This window comes from Acomys russatus, chromosome 4 (genome assembly GCF_903995435.1).
Source record: "Acomys russatus chromosome 4, mAcoRus1.1, whole genome shotgun sequence".
In the NCBI taxonomy this organism is placed as follows: domain Eukaryota; kingdom Metazoa; phylum Chordata; class Mammalia; order Rodentia; family Muridae; genus Acomys; species Acomys russatus.
This window is the reverse complement of record NC_067140.1, coordinates 15,208,010-15,225,542: the sequence shown is the minus strand read 5'-3', so window position 1 is coordinate 15,225,542 and position 17,533 is coordinate 15,208,010. Positions and strand designations below refer to the sequence as shown.

The following is a 17,533-nucleotide window of genomic DNA, read 5'->3' as shown; positions in this document are numbered from 1 at the left end:
TCTACACCATCATCATCATTATTATGTTTATTATTATTATTCTACACATACATGTGAAGTGAGTGTGTGCATGCGCCACAGTGTATATGTGAGGTCAGAGGACAATTTTGTACAGGCCATTTTCTCCTTTCACCTATATGTATGTTCTGGGGTCAAAATTAGGATAACCCAAACGCCTTTATTTTCTGAGCCACCTCACTGGCTTCAGGGGTTCTCTTTAAATATGTTTTTCATTTGAATTCATCCCCAAAGCTTTCTAAATAGATTAGGTCTAGACAGATGAGTTAAGCTATGTCTGAAGCTACTCTTTTTCCTTGCATCTCGCTCAGGGGTTCAAGGGCTTCAGGAGAAAACACACTAAGTGTATTCTGTATATTCTCTCTCTCTCTCTCTCTCTCTCTCTCTCTCTCTCTCCTCTCTCTCCTCTCCATCTCTCTCCCTCCCTCGCTCTCTCTGCGCTCTCTCCTCCTCTCTCAGCGTCTCCTCTCAATGCTCAGCTCCTCTCTCTCCCACTTCTTTAAAGAATGAGCCAGGAGAATGGAAATTATTTTTTAGCTTCCACCCTGGCCCCACTGCTAATTACTGTTGCCTAAGAGGACTGCACTGGTCTGCCTTAGTGAACATATTACATAAAGGCATTTCAGAGGGAAGAAGAGGCCATCATTTTTTTTTACTGGATTAGTGTAACCAGCATCCCGCGTGGCTGGAGCAGGGAGAGAGGCAGGCCAGCAAGGTCACCTCGACGAGAGTGTTCCCCCAAAAAGGACGCTGACCACAGTTCTTTATCTTCTCAGGAGTGATTAAGTCTCTAAGAGAAAATGGAGAGCTGGAGAGGTAGCTCAGAGGTTAAGAGCACTGACTGCTCTTCCAGAGGTCCTGAGTTCAATTCCCAGGAACCACATGGTTATTCACAACCATCTATAGTGGAATCTGGTGCCCTCTTTTGACCTGCTGGTGGACATGCAGGCAGAGCACTGTGTACATAATAAATAAATAAATCTTAAAAAAAAAAAAAAGAGTGCTCTGCTCAGCTGGGTGTGGTGAGGCATGTCTGTAATCCCAGCACTCAGGGATGCAGAGGCAGGTGGACCGCTGTGAGTTTGAAGCCAGCCTGATCTATAAAGGGAGTCCAAGACAGCCAAGGCTACACAGAGAAACCCTGTCTTGAAAAACAAACAAACAAAACAAACACAAAGAGTGCTCTGCTCTTCCAATGACCCCCACATTCTGTTCCCTGCACCCACATTGAAGTGGCTCACCACAGCCTATACTCCAGCCCCAGGGGGATCCAATACCTTCTTCTGGCTTCTGAGGGCAGTCACACTCACTCACACACACACACACACACACACACACACACACACACTTAAAAGAAAACATTTCTATCAGAGATAGCACCCCCCCTCCCCGCCCCAGCTAGATGTGAGTAGCCCCAGCAATTGTGAAAGCAAGCACTGCATGCTGACCTCCAGGTCATTGAAGAACAGGTGTGTGTCAGCGAGGTTGAAGATCATCTCCTCCATCATCAAGCCGATGCGCACTGATGTCGTGGTATCCTGTGGGAAAGAGAAGGGACATTTTTATGAAGGGGCGGCCTTTCTCTGGGTTGCTGTAGTACATGCTCTTCTGAGCGGCTCTCAGCTCCTGTGTGCCTGAGAACATGGCCTGGGAAGAGAAGAGCTTGTGTACACCAGGAGAGAAGAGGCAGGGATTAGGAAATGACTCCACTCTGGAGTGATGGTTATAAGAAATCCTCAAGAGACAGCGAGGAGGGATGGAAACAAGCAGGTCAGGGCATAAGGTGTGGAATGCAGTTGAGTCGTGCCCATGTGTCCATTCCCTGACACCCATGAGCTATAACGTGGTTGACTGTTGTAAGGGTTCATCTTCACTTGACTGGACACAGAATCAGCGTGGAAACACACCTCTGGGTGTATCTATGATGATGTACCCAGAAAGGTTTGCATGGTGAGAAGATCCCACTGGATGTGCATGGCACCATCACCTGGACTGGAATCCCAGACCAAATGCAAAGGAAAAAGAGCGTGAAAACTGAGCAGAGCATTTTTCTCTCTCTGCTGCCCGACTGGGGACCAGCTGCCTCTCAGACTACAAGCAGAAATAAATCCTTCCTTCCTTCCTTAGGTTGCTTTTGTCAGAGATCTTATGTCATGAAAGAAGAAAGTAAATGGCCAGGCGTGTTGGAGCATGCCTTTAATCCTAGGACTAGGGAGGCAGAGGCAGGCGGATTGCTGCGAGTTCGAGGCCTGCCTGGTCTACACAGCGAGTCTAGGACAGGGGACAGTGGACATGGCTGGTGGTCTGTTGTCTGGCTCATGAACTGAATATATATACATCTGGACTCCAGGATACATATGTGTGTGTGTGTGTGTGTGTGTGTGTGTGTGTGTGTGTGTGTGTGTGTATCCATCCCCAAGACAGGGCTTCTCTGTGTAGCCTGGCTGTCCTGAACTCAGAGATCCACTTGCCTCTGCCTCCTGAGTGCTGGGATTAAAGGCATGTGCCACCACTTCCAGGCTAATCTTTCTTTTTTGAAGTTGTTTTTCCAGGTGTTTGAGGCATAGCTACAAAAAAGCTAACAGTGTTTTCATCCTGTGAAGACACAGGCGAATCGCCCCTGTAGGAAAGCCCTGTCTGGGCCTTTAGAAAATGCATCTGCTGGTCCCTGAGGACTCGGGCATACTCTCTAAGAGCCCTGCAGTCTTCCACACTTTCTCTCTCCCCACCTCACAGATCTCTTCAGGTCTCAGATGGACCCATGTCTGGCCTCCAGGATAGAGCTAGTGTGGGCCAGACTTGCAGGTGACAATGCATTTGGGGCGTGAGCTGTTTAGTTTTTATTGTTAACGAGACACAACCCAGCGTGGCCTAGAAGAAAGACTGCCTCAGTTGGCCTGGCTTTGGCCATGACTGAGAGAGACTGTCTTGGTTGATGGTTGGTACAGGTGAGCCCTGTGCACTGTGACAGGGACCATCCATAGGCATGTGGGCCCAGGCTATGTAAAAAAGCTGGCTAAGTATGAGCCAGTGGTCCAGTGAGAAGTGTTCCTCCATTGTTCCCGCCTCCAGGCTCCTGCCCTGACTTCCTTCAGTGAGGGACCGTGACCCGGAAGTATAAGCCACATAACCCCCTCCTCTCCCAAGTTGTCTTTGGTCACAGCAACAGAAATCAGGCTAGAACAAGCCATAAATGAAAAGTGGTCTGAGGGTGAGAGGGCCGGGGAGACGGCTCAGGCAGTAAAGAGCTCGTCATGCAAACACGAAGACCTTAGTTTGATGCCCAGAATGTACATGAAAAACCTGGTGTGGTATGCAGGCTGACTAACCAGCGAGCTCTGGGCCAGTGAGAGACCCTGTCTCAAACTAAGGTGAATGGTGCTGAATACTAACAGCCCAGATTGTCCCTAGGCCTCCATGGGCATATATGCCCACGTTCATGAGCACCAGCACACTCATACATATGTGTACACACACAGAAGTGCTCCTGCTATAAAAGTAAATAATTCCCAACACATACCCCTTTTGATATTAAAATAAAACAACATAAAAAATAAAGAAACAAAACAACAAAAAAGAAAATAGTGAGTGAACAATGAGCAGCTGCCGATCTCAGCTTCACACACACAGCTGTGGAGAACCAGGCTGTGGAGAACCAGGCTGTAGGAGAACCAGGCTGTGGGAGAACTAGGCTGTGGGAGAGCCAGGATGTGGGAGAACCAGGCTGTGGGAGAACCAGGCTGTGGGAGAGCCAGGCTGTGGGAGAACCAGGATGTGGGAGAACCAGGATGTGGGAGAACCGGGATGTGGGAGAGCCAGGCTGTGGAGAACAAGGCTGTGGAGAACCAGGCTGTGGGAGAGCCAGGCTGTGGAGAACCAGGCTGTGGGAGAACCGGGATATGGGAGAGCCAGGCTGTGGGAGAACCAGGCTGTGGAGAACCAGGCTGTGGAGAACCGGGCTGTGGGAGAACCAGGCTGTGGGAGAACCAGGCTGTGGGAGAGCCAGGCTGTGGGAGAACCAGGCTGTGGAGAACCAGGCTGTGGGAGAACCAGGCTGTGGGAGAACCAGGCTGTGGGAGAACCAGGCTGTGGGAGAGCCAGGCTGTGGGAGAACCAGGCTGTGGAGAACCAGGCTGTGGGAGAACCAGGCTGTGGAGAGCCAGGCCGTGGGAAAGCCAGGCTGTGGAGAACCAGGTGAGGACCTATTGTCCTGTTGGCTTCGAAGCCTTCCATTCAGGGTCCTGGCCAGGAGGTGGCAGACCAAGACTCTGTAATCAGAGAGGGAACCTGACACCAAACCGCTTGGAGCCTGGAGGGAGTCAGTGTGACCTGGTGAAGGTTGTCTGAGTGTCCCTTATGAAAGGCATGGCTGCTGTACACCTGGCTATGAAGGCAGCTCTCTCACACAGGAGGAGAGAGGAGAGTAGCCGTGTGGACCCAAACAGAACTGATGGCAAGTTGTAAAAGTTTGGAACTAACTGATCCAGCCGAAGGAGATGAAGCGAGCAGAAGGGAGAGCCGAATCTCAGCAGAGAGGGCTCTGACAGACTTCCTTGTGCTGAGATGCATACTTAAAGCAGATTGTCGAGGGGTTTGGGAAATGGCTCAGTCAGTAAAGTCCATGCCATGCAAGTTTGAATCCCCAGTACCCATGAAAGGCTGGATATGGTGACTCATCTGTCACCATAGTGCTGGCAGGCCAGAGACAGGTGGTTCCTGGAGCTTCCTGGCCAGCCATGCACACTTGTCACTCTTGTGCATTCACACATGAACCATATATATGTGTGTATATACATATATATATACATATATGTTATATATATGAACTGAATATATCTGCATGCCGCCCCCACAGATATACTTGCACACACTTAATACTGTTTAAAAGGACAGATAAGCTAAGAGAAAAACAGAATTGAGATGTGAGAGCTGGAGGGAAACTGCCCGTGCACCTCCAGCTGCCTGCTGGGTGCATCCTGAACACCCTCCATGACACACCAGCTGGCTCTGCTGGTTTCAGTCACACAAGCAGCAGTGTGACCCAGTCAAATCCAGCCTGAAGCGTAGCAGCTTTCTCACCACACTTTCACATCCACACTGAACCTTGTATCAGGCAGCGGTGCACAGAGGGTTAAACAGTCCGGCATGAGCGGCGTGAACACCCCCGTGCAGTGTCCCAGAACAGCTCTTATCCCACGGACTCCTGTCCACTTCCTTACACCCTCCGTCAAAGACGCGGCAAGAGCACCTGATGTCCCACGGTGCAGCCGGTGCAGCTCTGCAGCCGGAGATGCCAGGCATTTGAAAGGCAGTTTCCTTAACCGTGGCATACTCTTTGGATTAAAGCAGGGTCCGGTGGTTAACTTGCTAAACAAGCACCATCGTGCATGGATGACTTGAAAAATAAAGAGCAATTAAAACCAGAACAGAGAATGGAGAGGAGTTTGGTGTGGAACATGCCTCTGTAAGGGCTGTGCTGGGGTGGGGTGGGGGTGGGGTGGAATGCCATTCTTGTTGGCCTTGGATGTTTGTGGGTGGCTGTCTCCCTGAGAAGGTATAAACCAGGCCCAGACTCGGCAGATTTTTCCAGTGAACCCTGATGTTCTGTGGGTTTCTGGAATTGCCTTTGATGGCGTCGTGGTGGTCTGTGCATGCCTTGGGTTAGGGGACTGGAGAAGGGTGCTGGGACTGCCTTCGGGGCACAGACAGCACGCTGGATCCCCACAAAGCATGAGGACCCAATTCTAATGGCTTCTTGATGAAATTCTTTTAGTTGGAGGGGGAGGAGGTTTTATCCTGCAGGCTGTTCAGCCTGGAGGTTGCTACACTGTCTTGGGATGTGTGGTTGTATTTCTTGGGTGGAAGAGGGGCGGGGGGGACTATAAAAAAGGAAAGTCTTTCCTAAAACAAAACCAATCTGATGTGAAGCAAGCAAGAAAGCAAGTGAGGACGTGTAGCTCGGAGAGACTTTAAGATTTGAGTGCAGTTTTTCAGTGTGAACAACCAACCTCAGCAATTGGTTCCTGAGCCTGGAGAGATGGCTCAGGCTTCAGGCGATGTGGTGTTTTCTTCTTGCCGCCACCGAAGGCACCTGCACGTACACATCACACCTGGGGAAGCTGACCTGGCAGAATGTAACAGAGAGTGGCAGCCATCTGCCCTGTCACCCAGGGCAGATTCATTGGGGGTATGTGGGTCCCACGTGACATGTCTCAGGCACTGGCACTCAGAGATGTACCTGCCTCTGCCTTGTGAGTGCTAGGACTAAAGGCATGCACACCATGCCTAGCTTATAGCCCAGTTTGAATTGGGTTACTTATATTTTTTATTATTTTTATTATTGGCATCTAAGAGTTTCTTTATATATTCTACTTAGCATACCTCTGGTAACAAGAGCAAATACATCTTCTTTTCTGGCTTATAATAATGCTCACTGCACTGTGGTCACTTGTACTGAAAGGTCATGAAAAGGTGTTCATTTGTGTACATGTGTGTGGTTGCACATGTGTCACAGCATGCACATGGATGGCAGAGAATAGCTTTTGGGAATCAGTTCTCTCCTTTCCTTAGGTAGGTCCCAGGGATTGAACTCAGGTCATTGGGCTTGGCAGCGAGCACCTTTACCTGCTGAGCCATCATGCCATCCCTGGATCTAGAGGACCAACCCCTCCTTGCATTTATGTCTGGTGATGGGCCCATGGTAGGTAAGTGTTCTACCATAGGCTGAGCCACAGCTCCAGTCCTCAAAAGAGTCTGACTCTCTGTGACCTGGTCCTGTGTTCTTGTGAAGATGACCGTCCCAACATGCCCTGTGGGCAAGCCCACAAGCTTCTACACAGTAGAGGACCAAACTTTATCAGGCTTGTTTTCAACAATAACGCTCACTGTATTCACCCCAAGTTGTCTTTGGCCACAGCATTTCAGGGTCTGCGTTATGCCATGCGTTTGAGATTAACAGCCTTTTTTTGACACAGCATCACCTATTGGGCATTTGGTGGCCTCTTTCAAACAATTCCAGACTACCCCCATCACAGACAAGGTGTCCTTGCCAGTGGCCACAGACAAGCACCTCTAGGAGTAAAATGGTTGGGTGTACCAACCCTGGAGCCAGAAGGACTTGGGCTCAGGTTTTGCCCTGCCGTTTCTCAAAGACATCAGGGGTGACCAACACCCTCATTGGGCCCCAGTGCCTCCATCTGAAGACAAGCGATTAGGTTTTGCAGTGCTTCTCTGGGAGATGCCTTGCTTGATACCTCTTAACAAAACACTTGGGGGCCTAGGAACATTCAGCAAAAAGCTTCAGGGCCCAGAATCTTCCATAGAAAATGCCTCCCATTTAAAAATTCTCATGTAATTACTTAACCTCGTGTTTTACAAACTGTGGCCATTGGTTTATTGGTTTATTTTTTGAGGTAGGTCTCTGGTATCCCAGGTTATCTTCAAACTTATGATGTGGCTGAGGATGACTTTGAACTTCTGATCCTCCAGACTCCACTTCTTGAGCCCTGGGACTCCAGGCTTGCATTTATCTTGCTTGCTTTAGGTAGCTCAGGGGATCTAAGCCAGGGCTCTCTGCATGCTAGGCAGCACCCCACCAACTAAGTCACAGCCCTCCTTGCAGTTTTTTTTCTTTTTAAAATTCTGTATGTATAGGGGTTTTGCTTGCACGCATGTCTGTGCACCATTTTTTGTGCCTAGTGCCCATGGAGGCCAGAAAGGGGTACTGGATGCTCTGGAACTGGACTTACAGATGGTTGTGAACCACCATGTCAGTGCTGGGAATTGAACCTGGGCCCTCTGAAGAGCAACCAGTGCTTTTAACCATTCAGCCATCTCTCCAGCCTCTCTTTCCTATCTATCTATCATCTATCTATCTATCTATCTATCTATCTATCTATCTATCTCTTTATCTCTCTATCTATCCATCTATCATCTATTTATTTGATGAAGGGTTTCTCTGTTTAACCCTGGCTGTCCTGGAACTAGTTTTGTAGACCAGGCTGGTTTCGAACTCACAGAGATCCACTTGCTTCTGTCTCTTGAGTGCTGGGATGAAAGCCATGTACCACCACCTGGCTTCCTTTTAGTTTTTAATAGCATTTATCATGATTTGAAATGATCTTAGTATTTCAAGTACTTGAGAGGTAGGATTTCACCACCACACACCCACAGGAGGCAAATTTGCCTAGAGTTAGTCTGATTCCTCAAAACCTGGACCAGCAGTTGCTCCAGCGTGCTTTTCTCAGACATGGATATGTGTGCCCCTTTGTCCACAGTGTATTTCCTCCAGACAAATCAAGACTCCAAGGCCACACTGCTAAGAAATGCCAAGAGCTGGGATTTGAACCCAGGACCATCCAAATTTTAAAAACTCCCTGCATATGTCTTTGCAGAGACAGTGAGATTAAAAACAAAATACTAATACTGCAATGAAGGCAGTTATCATGTGTCTTTTAATAAATGGCTTCTTAAAGACAGTGGTTATCATGTTCATTGGAGCCTTATTCATAATAGCCAGAACCTGGAAACAGCCTAAATGTCTCTCAGTTGAAGAATGGATAAAGAAACTGGTATATTTACACCATGGAATACTACTCAGCTATTAAAAACAAGGAACTCCTGAAATTTGTGGACAAATAGACGGAACTAGAAATGATCATACTGAGTGAGTTAACCCAGAAGCAGAAAGACTCACATGGTACATACTCATTTATAATTGGACATTAGCCCAAAAGGCATGTCCCATGAAAGTCTTCACTTACCAGGAGATTGGGACAGATGTGAGGACATCCTAGTGGGACTCTAGGTAAGAGAAATACAGAAGAATGGGGAAATAGAAGGATCCAGAGGGTCCTAGAAACCTACAAGAAGAACATCGTGACAGGTGGATCTGGGCCCAGGGGAGTCTGCTCAAACTATTACACTAACCAAGGACAATACAAGCAGCAAACGTCGAACCCCTACTCCGATCTACCCAATGGACAGGACATTCTCCACAGTTGTGTGGAGAGCGGGGACTGACTCTGACATGAACTCTGGTGCCCCATATTTGACCACTTCCCGTTGGTGGGGAGCCCTGGTGGCACTCAGAGGAAGGATAAGCAGGCTACCAAGATGAGACTTGATAGCCTGTGACCATATAGTGGGGGAGGAGATCCCACTCAGTCTTAGACCTAGGGGAGGGGAATAGGGTGAAAGCGGGAGGGAGGGAGGAACGGGAGGATACAAGTGATGGGATAACAATTGAGTTGTAATCTGAATAAAAAAAAAAAAAGACAGTGGTTGTCTACCTTTTAAGGTTAAGCTAGGGCCAGCACAACGGCACTTGCTGTGTTTGCCTGGCATCTGGATTTGATTCTTGGGACCCAAAGAAAGACAGAAGGAGAGAACCAACTCTACAGAGTTGTTTTCTGCCCTCACATGCACACACACACACACACACACACACACACATACACACACACACACACACACACACACACACACACACACACACACACAGAGCTCATGCACTGACATTCAGCACTTTAAATGTCTTTCCAAAAGACAGCTGGTGAATAGATAACAACTTCAATGGGCTGGTTAATTTGTGTGTGTGTGTGTGTGTGTGTGTGTGTGTGTGTGTGTGTGTGTTGTGTGTGTGTTTGTGTTTCTGGATACAAAGCCTCTGTATGTATCAGGAAAGTGCTCTACCACTGAGCCTCACCCCGGCCATGGTGGGCACATCAGCTCTACTATGGTTATTCGCAAGGTGCCTGGAGAACACATAGTCTGAGTATAATAGTGATAGAGGCAGGGGGGGTTTGCCTGTGTGTGTGTGTGTGTGTGTGTGTGTGTGTGTGTGTGTGTGTTATGCATGCATGATGTATGTGTGTGTACAATATGTATGGCGTGTGTGTGTATGTGGTATGCATGTGTGTGCTCAGGTGCCCAGGGCAGAAGTTGACTCTGGGCATCTTCTTCTATTACTCTTCATCACTTTTTCAAACAGGGTCTCTCACTGACCCTGGAGCTCACTGCTTCAGTGAGGCTGGCTGGTGAGCGAGCCTTGGGGATCCACCTGTCTCTGCTGTCCCTTTCCTGACCCCCCCGCCCCGCCTCAGCATTAAGGTTACAGATGTGCTGCTGTCCTGCCCCGCTTTCACACAGGTGCAGCCTGGCTTTCATGTGAGTACCAAGGGCCCAAGCTCAGGCCCGCATGCTTGCATCACATACGCATTCCTCACGCCTCACCGAGCCATCTCTCCAGCCCCGCAGCTCAGCGCTGATAGAATTTCCAGAGGGGTCCTTCCTGGGTATCTGTGTACCTAATCTCACCCTTTAATGCCAATAGCAGCCTTTCCCCTCCACTCAGTGATGACAGCCACAGACGTCGTCTCCAGACTTGGCCCAACAGGTCCCGGGAGCCATGTCACTCCAATTGAGAAGCTCCCCTCTAAGGGACTATAGATGAGAAAAAGTGTGGTGCTCAGGTGGCAGCATTAGCAATCTGACTTCGAATTCCAGAGTAGAACACATTGAAATGAAGCTAGCTTTCTAGCTGAGGTATATTAAAAACAGAGAACGCAGAAACCACAAAGAAACCCAGGGCTGGGGTTGGGGCTCAGCAGCTAGAATGCCTTCTTAGCTTGCACAGAGCCCAGAGTTCGATCCCCTGCAGCTTGTGAACCCAGAGCGGTGGTGCATGCCAGTAATCCCAGCCCTCGGGAGGTGGAGGCTTAGAAGTTTGTGGTCACCTTTGACTGTCTAGGGAGTTCCAAGCCAGCCTGGGCTGCATGTGACTGTGCACTCTTCCACTCCCAAATTGAAATTTCCCAACAACCAGCCAGGGGGTGCTTCATTTATGTCTCAAGGAGAAGTGAGACCCAGCAGTTTGGAGCAACCACACTGAGGACCCTGGGTGCAAACTGGGACCCTGACTGTATTTTCTTTCTGAAAGTGGTTTGGGGCAGCTCACTTCATGGCCATCATCCTGGCTTGAGTCGCCACAGTGCCCTCTTCTCAGAGGTGGCTCAGCAGCTAGAATCTAGTCAAGAAAACACTCTGCTTTAGGGCCCAACTGTCATTTCTGGGCCTTTCTGGCCACACCTATCCTGTAAACTTGGTTCTTCCTTCCTCAGGTGGCACCTGGGGAAAGGTTTGGGGGCAGAGGGAGGGCGCTGGCTTGGCACTGTGCCACCCTAGGCCCTTTCCTCTCCTGTCAGGACCCAGACTGCCCTGGAGCCAGGCTTGTGTCTCCTCCGAGTGGTGCTGTCTGGGCTCGCCTCCGTTCCCTGCACAGGGTGGGTGTCTCGCCAACTTTAGAGCTGGCTCCCAGCCTGCTGCCTGCGGTCACCTGGTTTTTTTCTTCTGTGTCAATTACCCTGACACCCCCAACTTCAGTATAATAGTCAGGGTGCTATGCTTCTGCTCCTAGTCTGGAAATGAAGATCCTTCTCTTCCTTTAAAAAAAAAAAAAACCCACCTGCGCACACAAAACCAGTCGGAACCATCACACCATTCAAATGAGCTGGGCCTTTAACCATCTCTGCCAAGTAGCTGTTTAGAAGCCGAACAAATAATTACTCTGCCAGGAGGGAGAAAAGTACTAATTAAAGCTATTCATTAAAGCAGCTTGCCTATTCTGTGGGGTTTATCTCTCTGAGTGTCAGCCAGAGGTTAGGGGCGGATTAGCACACCGTGGAAGGAAGGCTCGGCCGGTTAAACCTCCTCCTTGTGGTTAGGTTAGCCTTTAATAATAAAGTTGTCATTAAAAGCAAGAATTTAATGGTTTTAATTGGGTTTAATTACTTGGAAACTCCTGGAAAACAGATCAGCTTGTTAGAGAAAGAAAAAGGAAAAAGAAAAAAATTTAAAAGAGAAAGATGAGAAAGTGATGGTGGAAAAAAAAAGGTTAATTCATGTGTTTGAACAATAAAGAAAAACAAAACAAACCAAAAAAACCACTCCCCAAAACAAAAAACTTCCCCAAAACCAAAAGTCCCCCCAAGCCTCACTTGCTTCCTTGCAGTTCCAGAGAAAAGGAGAGTGAGGAAAAATTTTAAAAAGCTCAAGAAATGGGTTTATCTGTAGGAATAAGAACTCCACTGGGGACCTCGGGATACGTTCCGTTGCAGTGACAAGAGCCAGCTGAAGACGTGATGGGATCAGGGTCAAGGGGAAGAGAACAAAGATGTCTCAGCCATTGCCTACACTTAGAGAACACCCTGCCTTCCAGATGCAGCGCTATTCACTCTCTCCAAAGCTAGAGATTCAAAGCCAGACATACAGAGGAGGCAGCAGACTCCATCTCATCTGCCCTGGACCCAGCGCCTGGCTATATTGCAAGTGGGAACACTTTGAAAACCTGGCTGAGATGATCACTCTGCCATGAGCTCGGTCCAGGATGGTCCAGGATGGGGAGGCGTGGATGGTGGCATCATAGTCTGCTGGGCCCACAGAGCTGCTTTGAACACGTAGATACGGAGGAGGGTACCTAGTAGGTGCTGGTGCCCCACCCCTGTCTCTAGTGGTACCCCGTGGTTCCTGCTCATCACAGTAGCAATCCCTCAGAGTTCCTTCCAGACACGCAACAGTGGACACAGCCAATAGCACGCTTTCTATTTTTTTTTTTTTTTCAGAAAAGATTTTGTTTGTGTCCCAGACTGACCTTCAAACTAGAGAGATATCTCTTGCCTCAGTCTCCCTAGTGTTAGAACTACAGGTATGAGCCACCACTACTGGGTTCAGCAACCTGCTTCTTCCTTTTCTGTCCACGAATAAAGTTTTATTGAAACACAGCCACATGTACAATCTGTGTACTGTTGGTTATTGTCCCTCTATAGCCAACACGTTCAGTCCTTGTGACAAAGCCTATTTGGTTCTTAGGATCAAAATGTTTTTCCTTTTCTTTTTTTTTGACAGAGGGTCTGGTTGGCCTTGAGCCCTAGCCTTTCTTCCTTCGGCCTCGAGAGTGCTGGGGCCACAGGTGATCATTATCTCATGTGGTTTAAGACCCAGACGCTGCCATTTGTTTACTTCATAAGCTCGGCCAAGCATAGAGATGACCCTCTGTACACACTTGGGACATGCTGATGTGTGCATTCTGACCTTGACCTGGAGGTAAGTGCATTCCACAGGGGGAAACAGGAGGCGCAGGGAGACCAAGCAACTGTTGGGTACAGCTAGGGGATGAGGCTGGCTGTGAACTTGAGCCATCTGGTTCTAGGGTCTACATTCTAGACCACCAGAGGGTGAACTGTTTTCTTTTTAAATACAAAGCAGGTAACCTATGCTCTGTGTTCTGTGTGGTCGTGATTATAATCCCTTAATCCTCCTGGTGCAGCACCAAAGCGGCCAAGGGCAATATAAACTTGCATGGGAGCAGCTATGTTTCAATAAAACTTCATTTACAAAGACAGTTGGTGGGCCATATTTAGTACACAGAATGGAAAAGGTTGACAGCACAAGATCCCTGACCTTGGAGTCAGGGCTTGGAGCTGTGGTGAGCTGGAGAAACCCTGCATGCGTGAAGAGCCTTTGCTTTGCATGATAACCAAGGAATCTGGAGTCTTCTCTTTATAACTGATGCTATTCCTTTTTGTGTACGTATGTTCTGATTATGCAGATGTATGGCATACTACTTGGTTCCCACAGGATCCACTGAGCGCAAAAACATTCACAAGCACTTAGCGTTTCTCCATGTAGAGGCGGCCATTTAAAATCTTCTGTCTTGAGCCACCTCTATGCAGCTGAGGATGACCTTGAACTTCTATTTGTTTTTTAAAAACTTATTGTGGCCGGATGTGGTGGCACACACTTTTAATCTCAGCACTTGGGAGGCAGAAGCAGGAGGATCGGTGTGAGTTCGAGGCCAGCCTGGTCTACAAAGTGAGTCCAGGACAGCCAAGGCTACACAGAGAAACCCTGTCTCAAAAAACCAAAACCAAGACAACAACAACAAAATAAGAAAAAAAAAAAAAACAAAAAACAACCCCTTAGTGTGTGTGTGTGTGTGTCTGAATGTGTGTGCACATGTATATATGTGTGTATAAGTATGTGTGTGCATTCATGTGTGTATGTGCATGTATGTGTGAATGTGTGTGCATGTGTGTGACTGTGTGTGCGTGTGCATAAATATGTGTATCCACGTGTATGTGTGCATGTCTGTAAATGTGCATACATGCAAGTGCATATGTCTATGAATGTGTGTGTGCATGTGTATATGTGAGTATAAGTGTGTGTGTGTGTGTGTGTGTGTGTGTGTGTGTGTGTGTGTAGCTCAGCTGTTGAATGTTTGCTGAGCATACATTGGATCCTGAATTCCATCCTTAGCAAACTCCAAAAGAAAACAAACATTTTTTGAGTGGAGTATTTTGTAGCGCGATGCCCTTTAAATCGATCCCTCTGCCTCCCGTCCCACCTCTTCACCGAGCAGAGATATGGGTGCTTTGCCTGCGTGTACGTCTGTGCTCCGTTCGTTTGTCCGATGTTATCCAAGGAGCTTGGAAGAGGGTGTTAGGCTCCCTGGAACTGGGTGCTGGGAACGGGAGCCAGGTCCTCTGCGAGAGCAGCCGGCATCCTTAACCACTGAGCCATCTCTCAGGCCCACAGACACTTTTTTTTTTTTTTGAGTACCTAACTTAAGGGCAGCTGCAACCCCAGCTTCTTCCCAAAACTTTCCCTCACTGAGGAATAAGACTACTTCACCACACAACACTGCCCTGTGGCCCGCCTGCCCTTTACAGCCACTCATCACCAGTCCCCAGCCGCACTCCTCCTATCTCTCTTCACCCCTGTTTTAGGCTTTCCCTCACGGTGTCTCATGTAACTGCTCCATTTCTCTTTATGACCAAATGCTACTCCACTGAGTGACTGTTCTTGGTGCCCCCAAAGGGATCTTTAACTATATGTTCTTACTTAGAATGAAGTCCTAGCAGGAGTTTCTCTCCTGAACAATGCCCCCCTGATGTTTAGACGCCCCCCAAAATCCATGAACTCATAGGGAGTACCGGGAAGTTGGTCTGGGGAGGGACACATCTCACTGCAGTGTCCGGCAACCACACCAACAACAGCACTGATGTCCACCTGCCACTCATCCAGCCACGCTTTGTCACCAGAGGCTCCAAGGATCTCTGCAACCCTTGGACATGCTCAGAACCCCTATTGTTGGAGACTAAATGGCATGACGCACAGGTGGGTACACACGGGAGTTGGGGGGGCACCCTCTCGCTTTGAAAAGGAAAGCCCCTGGCCATTGTTTCGGTTTCCAGGGCGCCTGAACCCCTCTAACCACGACCATTGAGAGCACAGCCCCTGTATTTAGAGAACAAAGGGACCTCTTACCCCAACCCAAGAGAGTTAGGTGTCTGAGGTTTACAGGGGTGGGGGAAACCTTTTGCTTTCTTCTCCTTTCAGGTCCCCTTCAGCAGGTGGGCGGGCAGGGGGCAGGGCTGGGGCTGGCAAAGGGAGCGGGCAGCACTTACTAAGTCTTTAGCTAACCCCCAACCCCTCAACCCAAGCTTCTCCAAGTGGCAGCGAGACATAGCTTCAAAGAAGGACTGTATTGAACGCTTCCCAGATAACCCCTAGCTGTCACCAAAACCTATATTTTCTGTTGGGTGGAATCCTTTAATGCCAAGAAGAGGTATAAGCACAGGCCCTCTGCACTTAGGCTCCTGCTTGGGGTTCTGTTAACACGAGGGATTAAGGTGACAAAGGGTACCACCCCCTGCCGCCAGAGGCCCAGTGACTGTCATTCACCTGCATGGCGTGGAGTCTAAGAAAGCCTCTCTAGGCTCTCTTCTTGGTCCACCTCAAAGCAACAGCAGATGCCTGTGCCTTACAGGATGGGCGAAGTGACCAGGGAAGCTACCCCCAACCCCTGAGTACCACAAACAAAATAATCGTGGGTCTGGGTCGGAAGCACCCGTCCAAGCGGTTTCTTTGTTAGTCACAAGAACCAAATGGTTTAAACGGCCAGAGTCTGAAGGTGGAGAAAAGATTCTGGGAGCTCAACCCCCATGGGGAAATAAAATCTCTCACTTCCTCAGCAAATCCTTTCTAAATTGTACTCATCTTGCCTTAATCCACCTCTGCCGAGCGAATTAGGCAGTATTTATTTTGAGAGTCTACTTTATAGAGTTCTAAGGACTGTGTTTTGCTGAGGCTCGGCTCCTCAGCCTGTCAGACCTCAGGCCCGTCATCGCAGGCCCAGAGCCCAGCACAGTGTAAACAAACACAGCTGAACTCCGGAGGAACGCGAAGGTTTTCTCATTAAAGAAATAAAATAAACAGCCGTCCTTAAGCACTTTGGCTGGTGTTTGTTAGGGGATGGAAAGATCTAGATGTCTGAGAGGCAGCTGTGAACAGAGAGCTGTGTCTTGGGGCAAGTGGGGGCTGGGGATCCAAGCCAAGGAAGGGCCCTTGGGATGAACTACTGTCCAAAGGGCCTTTCTCATTTGAACCTTCGTAGTGTCAAAATAGTAATGCTGTCATTTTTATTTTTAAAAATTCTGTCGTGTGTGTGTGGTGTATGTGTGTATGTGTGTGGCATATCTGTGTATGTTTATGTATGTGTGTGTGTGTGTGTGTGTGTGTGTGTGTGTTTGTGTGTAGGCAGGCTGCCTCCCCAGTGCTAGGATTACAAGTGTGTCACTGTACCTGTTTTTTTTAATGTGGGTTTTGGGGCATTGAACTTAATACCCCATGCTTGCAAGGCACACAATTTCGCCGACAACCATCTCCTTGGCCCCTGCTTCACATCTTTATATTTGGTTGGTTCTGCTTTCAAAATAGATGCAGCCTGCTATGCTTCTCCCTCCGGCCTCACTTCCCGGAGCGAGCAGAATCTCTCAGTGGGACTGCAGCACCCTCCTCTCAAGGCTCTCCCCCAACTCCCACCATGCCTCCCTGGGGAGCAGCCAGGGCATCTTCTGTAAGAGGACTCAGCCTGGCTTCGACCCCGCCCCCAAACCCTGGGGGGCTCCTGCTTCACAGCACAAACTGGTCTCATTGCTGCTGGCCCCTCCCCCTCCCTCCCCCTCTCCTACTCTTACCCTGCTGCAGCCTTACTGGCCTCTCAGCTAGTTTTCAAGCTCATGGTGGCAGGGTGTGAGGGGTGGACTTCTGGCTAGCCCCTGTTTCTCTACCTGGGGGGGAGGAGTTGGAGGGTGGACCTCTGGCTGCAGGGCCTCGGCACATGCTAGCCCCTGTTCCTCTACCTGACCTTGGCACATGCTAGCTCGTTCTTCTACCTGACCTTGGCACATGCTAGCCCCTGTTCCTCTACCTGACCTTGGCACATGCTAGCCCCTGTTCCTCTACCTGACCTTGGCACATGCTAGCCCCTGTTTCTCTACCTGGCATTGGTTTCCCCATCTCCTTTAGGTTTCTATTCAGATGTAGGCTTTTCCGAAATTGAATTTGAGCCACTGTGCTACTTCCTGCTAGTTACCTCCGTACACTCTCTCTGTTCCCCCTCCCCTTTCTAATAGAGGCACTGTCTGTGAAGGCCAGGCTGGATTCAAACTGATGA

At 49.0% G+C, this 17,533-nt stretch overlaps 1 protein-coding gene across 1 annotated transcript in view; it reads right to left on the bottom strand.

Annotated features, from left to right (window-relative positions):
* Eya2 (EYA transcriptional coactivator and phosphatase 2) overlaps positions 1 to 17,533 on the bottom strand; it is a 98,073-nt gene that overhangs the window by 16,742 nt on the left and 63,798 nt on the right. Inside the window, exon 9 of the mRNA XM_051143813.1 lies at positions 1,467 to 1,556. Coding sequence (XP_050999770.1) covers positions 1,467 to 1,556 — 90 coding nt within the window. The remainder of the gene's footprint in view (positions 1 to 1,466; positions 1,557 to 17,533) is intronic.